Source organism: Solanum dulcamara, chromosome 10 (genome assembly GCF_947179165.1).
Source record: "Solanum dulcamara chromosome 10, daSolDulc1.2, whole genome shotgun sequence".
In the NCBI taxonomy this organism is placed as follows: Eukaryota; Viridiplantae; Streptophyta; class Magnoliopsida; order Solanales; family Solanaceae; genus Solanum; species Solanum dulcamara.
In genome coordinates, this window is record NC_077246.1 from 6394734 (window position 1) to 6403045 (window position 8312).

Genomic DNA, 8312 nt, shown 5'->3' on the forward strand with positions numbered 1-8312 from the left:
CTTGCCCTTAGAAGAGTTTGCCTATAATAACAGTTATCACTCCAGCATTCAAATGGCACCATTTGAGGCATTGTATGGTCGTAGGTGTCGATCACCCATTGGATGGTTTGATTCTGTTGCGGTTGATGCATTGGATACTGACTTACTTAGGGATGCTGTGGAGCGGGTACGTTTGATTCAGGGTCGACTATTGACAGCTCAGAGTCGTCAGAAGAGTTATGCTGATAGGAGGGTTCGTCCCTTAGAGTTCATGGTGGGTGATTGCGTGTGGCTTAAAATATCGCCCATGAAGGGTGTGATGAGGTTCGGAAAGAAGGGCAAGCTTAGCCCAAGGTTTGTTGGCCCGTTTGAAATCCTGAGGAGAGTAGGTGGAGTGGCGTATAAGTTGGCCTTACCCCCTAAATTGTCAGCTGTCCATCCGGTGTTTCATGTTTCCATGCTTCTCAAGTACATACCGGATGAGTCTCATGTGATTTCTTATGATGCGGTAGAGTTGAGTCCGGATTTGACTTATGAGGAAGAGCCGACAGTTATTCTAGATAGGCGGCTTCGTAGACTCAGGACCAAGGAGGTCGCTTCGGTCAAGGTGCAGTGGCAGCATCGGCCTGCTGAGGAGGCGACTTGGGAGTTAGAGTCTGATATGCAGGCTCGATACCCTCAGCTTTTTGAGACCCCAGGTACTTTATTTTATCTTTTGTTCGAGGACGAACATCCTTTTTAGTGGTGGATATTGTAATGACCTTGAGGGTAATTTTCGTAAATTTGTACAAAACACGCGTGAACAGTAACACGCGTGAACAGTAACACGCGTGAACAGTAACTTTTTGGGCAGAAAATGCCCCTTTCTTCTCATTTCAATATTTTTCAATATTTGTTTGAGTTCTTGAACTCCTTGAGGTGATTTGAGAAGAGATTTTCGAGGCAAAGTGTTGGGTAAGTGATTTTTGACCTAAAACCTTCCTTTTTCATTAAGTTTTTGACGATTTTAACTCTTAAATTTTAGTTTCAAACCCCAAAAATCTTTGTTTCTTCCCTAATCCGAATTTAAGGAAAATTGTGATTTCCAACTCGTTTTGAGCTCTATTTTTATGGGTTTTTCAACCATGAGTTCCTTATTACCAATAGAATGGGATTGTTCAATAAATTTCCAGATTTGACCCTTTTCGAAAATAGTTAATTTTTAGACCATTTTACCCCCGGTTCCGAAACCTATCAATATGGGTGTCATTGGACTCCTTGTGACGTGTATGTTTCATTGTTGATAGTGGGTTGTCATTCCGGGCGCTGAATTCGAGAGTTGCTTGTCCGGTGGAGGTATTCGAGTGCGGCTTCGGCAATTGAGGTAGGTTTGGCTATCTTTCTTTGAGATTGAGATGGGGTAATTAATCATTCATATGTTATAGACTTTGGGATGGGGTTGTAGTATGAGTTGAGAATGTTATATATATTGTGATGTCCGTGTGGAGGCTTATTTATTAATGTGTTGCCGTGACGGGGTTTATTTGTATTACATAGCCCGTGTGGGGGCCTTATTTGTTATCTTATTTGCTTTGAGAGCATGTGAATTATGATTTGCCTAAGAGAGAGGCTTGAGTATATTATTTGACTTGTGATGCCGCCTGAGAGATTGAGTTGGGGGTTTTGAGCATACTTGAGTATTGAAATATTGTTGAGAAAGGAGTGAATATTTAAATGAAAGTGTGTTCTTCCCGTTACTATTTATTGAGGGTGAATATCATGTGTAGGTTAAGTTTTGAGAACTTTGAACCTTATACCACATGTGAGTTGATTATTACTTCCATGCATATGTGTTTTGATGCATTCATCATATCATGAAACATGGAAGTTGAGAAATATGGAAATTCTTTTTGAGAAAGAAAATGAAACACCTTTAAACCTTTGTATCTTGAGTCCCTGACCGAGGCAGTTTTCCGGCAGGGTAGTGGATGCATTGTGATCCCAACCTTTGTATCTTGAGTCCCTGACCGAGGCAGTTTTCCGGCAGGGTAGTGGATACATTTTGATCCCAACCTTTGTATCTTGAGTCCCTGACCGAGGCAGTTTTCCGGCAGGGTAGTGGATGCATTGTGATCCTAACCTTTGTATCTTGAGTCCCTGACCGAGGCAGTTTTCCGGCAGGGTAGTGGATGCATTGTGATCCCTTGACCACGAGGAGGTGGCAAGGATAATGAGATATTGTGATTGAGGTATATGGTCTGCGAGACCCCCATGGGTCCTGCTTGGTAGCACAGCTCGGCAGGTGTATACGACAGGCTGTGCGACAGTCTTGATTCCACCGTACCACCACATCATTGCATCATCATATTGCATTGCATTGCATTAACATTTGTGCTGCTTGAATTATTTGATTAATTGTGATTATGAGTTGTTATTATACTTTATTCGTGCCACTATATATATAAATTGGCGGCACCGATGCCGAAGTGGGACTTTTCTATATGCAGGTGGAAGCGTTTCTTAGTTTATTTCATAGGTTTGATTAATTCCTTATACTCAGTCAGCTAAAACCTACTGAGTACATGTGAATTGTACTCACCCCTACTTCTGTGTCCCTTTTTGATGCAGATACTAGTCGGGGTACCCCACGTGGCAGTTAATATTCTAGCGGATTGTGTAATTCTCAGATTAGTGGTGAGGTCCCAAAATTCGGATCGTCACTAGTCTATCTTTATTTTTCAGTCTTTTGTATCATTCAGAGACTTATGTTGTATCTTCAGATTCGAACCTTGTATTAGATGCTCTTTATACTTATGACACCAGGTTTTGGGATAATTTCTTCATTGTTTTTTTTTCTTTTTATTTAAATCGTGGAATCACTTTCCCCTTTGGGAGTCTTGTATGAATTTTATTTTTAGGGTTACACATCAGATTGGGTTTTGAGATGTGTGCCATCATGACCTCAGTTTTTGGGTCGTGACAATTATGCAACTGTATTTATTGTATTCATATGCGCATTTAGGTTGTATCAACAAACAGAAGCACACCAACATGGTGGCGTGAGGATGCATGTGCACCCGACAACTTTTCATTTTTTTTGGTATATATATGTATAAATAGTCTAAGAAAGGACTATATATTTAATTGTGCACTCTCATAATCAAAACTTATCTTAGTGCACTGGTTTAAGCCTTGACTTTACCTTGCAACATCGCGAGGAATTTTCTCTTGTATCACTTGTGCCATTGCAATTATGCCTAGGGGCATAATTAGTGTTGACTTAATTTCTTTTGTCTTAGGGTATAACTTGTAACACTAAACTTATGCCTGAGACATAACTTATATCACTGAACTTATGTCTTGCGAATTTCTTTTGCCTTTGTGGTTTTGTTTTGTTTTTTCGACAGGGGCATTTTCGACCTTTTTTTTTTTTTAACTTAAAAGTTTATAACGGTAAAAATGAAAGAAAACTAAAAAATAGGGACATTTGTGCGAACTCATCCATTTAACAGTCCTAAATTGGATTAAATATTAAACGGATTATAATTTTATTTATTTATTAAATTCATTTCATTTTAATTCACTCAATTACAGCCAACTTGCCGACACCACTAGAACAGCAATTTTATAATTTCCTTTTGTTTTTAGAAGTAACGTCAAGAAAAAGCTTCAATATTCAATATTATGACAAACAGTATCAAATGTCTATACCTTTTATATCAATTTTTAAAAAAATATTTTTTTATATTTAAAAATAATTTTTATTTTATTTTATTTTTAATAAAATAATTTAAGCTATATAAATATTTAAGGCTTATATTGGATTATAGATTTTTATAAAAATGCTCTTTCTTAATTATTTATATCAAGTCAAATAATACCAATTAAATTGAGACAAAATAAATATATTAATTTAAGATCCTGTCACTTTGTTTCTTTGGATGAAGACACACTTTGCATATTGAAGGTTCAAATTTCAAGGAATATATGAATAGATTTTCTTTCTTATTAATTAAATGTTTTGAGTTCGAATATTTATTATCAAAAGATCATGTTACAGAGTATTTTTATTTAAAATAAATTTTATACGGCATAAATTTAAATAAATTAAGATCATAAATTTAAAATTAATTTTGTACCATTGGGCGATATGATTGATATTAAATAAATATTTGTGAGGAAGCCTATTTGATATTTAAATATCTTAAAGTATCTTTCTTTGTGACCCTACGACCATACCATTACACAATTGGTAACATCAAAGTTCAGAAAAATATTGTCCAAATAATTAGAAAATGAATCTCAGTCGAATTCAACCTAAAAAATTAGGTAAAAATAAAAATTGTCGAAAAGAGGCACAAAAATGACCCCCAAAATCATATTGGAGTGTATTTGACTTATACATGATAAAATTATATATAAAGTCTAAAACAACTTTAAAAATTAGCTTATAAAATAAAATTTATCAATGACCATGTAAAAAGTTACAAAAATTTACATCCCATCGATGTAGGACTTAATGATAGGGGTGTACATGGACCGGGTTGGTTCGGATTTTTTACAAACCAAACCAAACCATTTGTATCGGGTTATTAAATCTATAAACCAAACCAAACCAATAAAAGTCGGGTTTTTCGATATCAATTTTTCTCGGGGTTTTCGGGTTTTTTCGGGTTTTTCGGTTTTTTCGGGTTTTTTTGGATTTCTTGGGTTTTTCATAGTATCTAATAAAAAGCACAGAGTAGTACTTCTTAAAAAGAGTTCTAGTACAAAATATCAACATATAAGATGGAGGCAGAACACTGTTTGAAGTTTTAACTTTATAATATAACTTTATAAGATGAGCTTTTTTTGTATATTATTTAGATGAGCTTCTCAAGTCCAAATCTAAATGTAAGAAAGAAAACAAAAATTATGAAAAAATTTTAAAAAATATTTATAAATTACATTTTAATAAATATTTTTATGTATAACATAATTTAAAAGTAGTATATCTATAATCGGGTCGGTTTGGGTTCGGTTTGACTTTTTTTAGTTAAAACCAAACCAACCCTATAATGGTCGGGTTTTTTTTCCAAACACCAAACCAAGTCAAACCAAACCACTAGTCGGTTTTTTTTTCCGGTTTGGTTCGGTTTGTCGGTTTGGTGCGGTTTATCGGTTTGCCCTGTACAGCCCTACTTAATGATATATGACTTTTAACTTTTATACATGATCAAGTAAATAATATTTATATTATTATGTCTATTCAAATAATATCTACAAATAAATCTTTTTAAAATATGTCATTTGAAATTTTGAAAATAAAATATGTTATCTGATACAGCTTAAAAAAATGATTATGATAGTATAAAAATTATTTACTGTGGCAATGTATACTCCCTCTGCTTCAATTTACATGACACATTTTCTTTTTAAGTTTGTCTCAAAAAGAATGACATAATTTTATATCTAGTAATAATTTAAGGCGCCATAATTTAACTTCAAAATATCAATTTCATCCTCAATGCAATGATTTACATGCAAAAACATAATTTATTTTAAACTACAAATTTTAAGTCTTTCTATATTATACTACGTATCAAGACAAACTACATCATAATAAATTGTTACGAGCATTGCTTTTGAACTTTTTATATATTGTGCCTCATATCAATAGTCAATACTCATCAATAGCATTATCAAAGTGCTAGTTTCTATACTATTCAATATATTTTTTCTTGAATTTCATATTTTTGGTCTAATAGAATGGCAGAAGAAGTGATTCTATTAGATTTTTGGTGTAGTATGTATGGGATGAGGGCAAGAATTGCACTTGAAGAAAAAGGTGTAAAATATGAATACAAAGAAGAAGATTTGAAGAACAAAAGCCCTTTGCTTTTGCAAATGAACCCTATTCACAAGAAAATTCCAGTATTAATTCACAATGGAAAATCAATTTGTGAGTCACTTGTTATAATTCAATACATTGATGATGTTTGGAAAGGAACTGGTCCTTTGCTAATTCCTTCTGATCCTTATGAGAAAGCTCAAGCTTGGTTCTGGTCTGATTATATGGACAATACTGTGAGTCAAAAATTTTAAACTTCTTTATTTCCTTTTTGCTTTTATTTTTATTCGCGGTCGAACGGAGAGATTTGATTTTGTAGATCATTACAAACGTTATATTAGTTATAATATGATTTTTTTTAAAGGCGGAATGAGGATTTAAAGGTTATAGCTTCAGCATTTTAGTCCTTTAAAGTTATTGATTTCGAAATTATTAATTTATACCTGAATATAATTTTTATTTTAAAAAAAAAACTTAAAAATTTTGTGACTGAATTTACCATCAAAATTCACTCTTGAAATTCGAACGAGCCATATAAATTGTGACATAAAGAGTAATAAATAAGGGTAAACACATAAGACAACTCTTATAATTAATGGTTTTTTATTTACTTAAAGAGTATCAACAGTGTTTTCTCTCACCCTTTAGTTTGACTTGAACTCTCAATCTGCTTATCCATGGTGGAGATGCTCAACCAATTGAATAAGTCTCATGTCTCTTATGATTAATGTTTTCGTTAGGAATATGATTTTTTTTTAACAAAAAACTAAAATGACAAGTTAATAGGAACAAGCGGAGTAATATATTTTGTCTAGACAAAAAGAGAAGTGTGTGAAATAATTTCAATTGTGCAAAAAATGAAGGTACATGAATATGCAAGAAAGACATGGGCAACAAAAGGAGAAGAACAAGAGCAAGCAGTCAAAGACTTTTTAGATGGACTTAAATTAATAGAAGGAGTACTTGGTGACAAACAATATTTTGGAGGAGACAATTTTGGGTTTCTTGATGTATCTTTGATTGGTTACTATAGTTGGTTTCTTGCCTATGAAACATTTGGAAAATTTAATGTAGAATCAGAATGTCCCAAATTGATTTCATGGGTGAAAAGGTGTTTGGAAAGGGATAGTGTTTCTAAGGCACTTCCTGATTGTCAGAAAGTTTGTGAGTTTGTTCTGCACCTCAGGAAGAAATTTGGATTGGAATGATCAGGACACGAGAATTGCCTTTGTTAAGGAGTACTTAGTCAGACTAGTACAAGTTACTAAATAATGAAAGGAAAAAAAGTCTCTTGTTGGATTCTGTTTTACTGTTTTTGTTTTTATGGATTTCACTTGTGTAATAAATGTTCTCCATTTATGATGAGAGAATGGATCTTTTGGGTTTTCTTGATTTTCTCTTGTCAAGAAGTACAATGTAGTGGAAATCTATTCCTTTGGAAGTGAGTGACAATCTTCTCTGAGTGATTTCTTCTCTGCGCAGGATAAAATGTATGCAGAGAATGGGTGATTTTAGAATTGTTAGCAAAAAAATTACCATAAAAAAAATTGTCCCTAAGTCAAAAAAAATTACCATCAAGTTGATACAACAGTAGCATTTAGAAGGTCCATAAACCCCAAATTCACACAGATTTATTAATGGCTAGCTTACTATTCAACAATTTCATAATATGAAAAAAGATTAGCTTATTATTCAACAATTTCACAATATGAAAAGAGATTTTAAATGACAACTAAAGAGTGCCAAATTATAGATAAGAGTCAAGGAAAAGTCATTGAAGTTCCTATGAAAATTCCAGGTTGATTTAGTACTCACTCCGTTCATTTTTACTTGTTCATTTTGAACTTTACACGTTCCTTAAGAAATAGAGATTACTATGTATATTTTACTATAGTATCCATATTAATTGATGTATAGTTTTAAGTCTTGAGAAATGATTTAAAAAATAAATAATAAATATTAAAGATAAAACAAGAAAAAACCCAATATCTCATTCTTAATTCCTTAGTACAGTTTCCTACCAAAAGTAGTAGTAAAACATTTATTCAATCAATGGAACCCAAGAAGTAAAACTACTATTCAACATAAAAAGAGAAACATTTAGTAACAATTAACACACCTACTCCATCAACAAGCCAGTATGAGTAGAAAGACACGACCATGAAATTCTCAAAGCATCTTCAAATATTTGTCTATGCAATTTACAAAGTATTGTTTCAATTTCAACGAATAGTCATAAACTTTGTCACTCCGCAAGAGATTTGGTAACAGTATCTTGAAGACATTTCTTGGCCATGCCACCAACTTTGAACACTATCTTCTCCTTTAATTTTGTAGCCCATATTCTCCTTCCACTTTCAAAGACCTATAAAATGAGAAAATGCTCGCCCTCTATTAAAAATTTCTTCATTTTCAATTTATATTATCAATTAAAATTGTATAAATAAATAACGAAATTGAAATATTGATATTGTAAGAATTTCATGTGTTATTCTATTTATATACCGTTATTTAACTTGTATTC

The 8312-nt window shown here is 32.9% G+C and overlaps 1 protein-coding gene across 1 annotated transcript; it reads left to right on the plus strand.

The window, feature by feature from the left end:
* The first annotated feature begins 5612 nt into the window (after nucleotides 1-5612).
* Nucleotides 5613-7173, plus strand: LOC129870742 (probable glutathione S-transferase). Its single transcript, XM_055945598.1, has 2 exons — nucleotides 5613-6024; nucleotides 6652-7173. Exons 1-2 carry the CDS (start codon nucleotides 5707-5709, stop codon nucleotides 6994-6996), a joined length of 663 nt encoding a protein of 220 aa, XP_055801573.1. The 5' UTR covers nucleotides 5613-5706; the 3' UTR covers nucleotides 6997-7173.
* Nucleotides 7174-8312: the final 1139 nt, after the last annotated feature.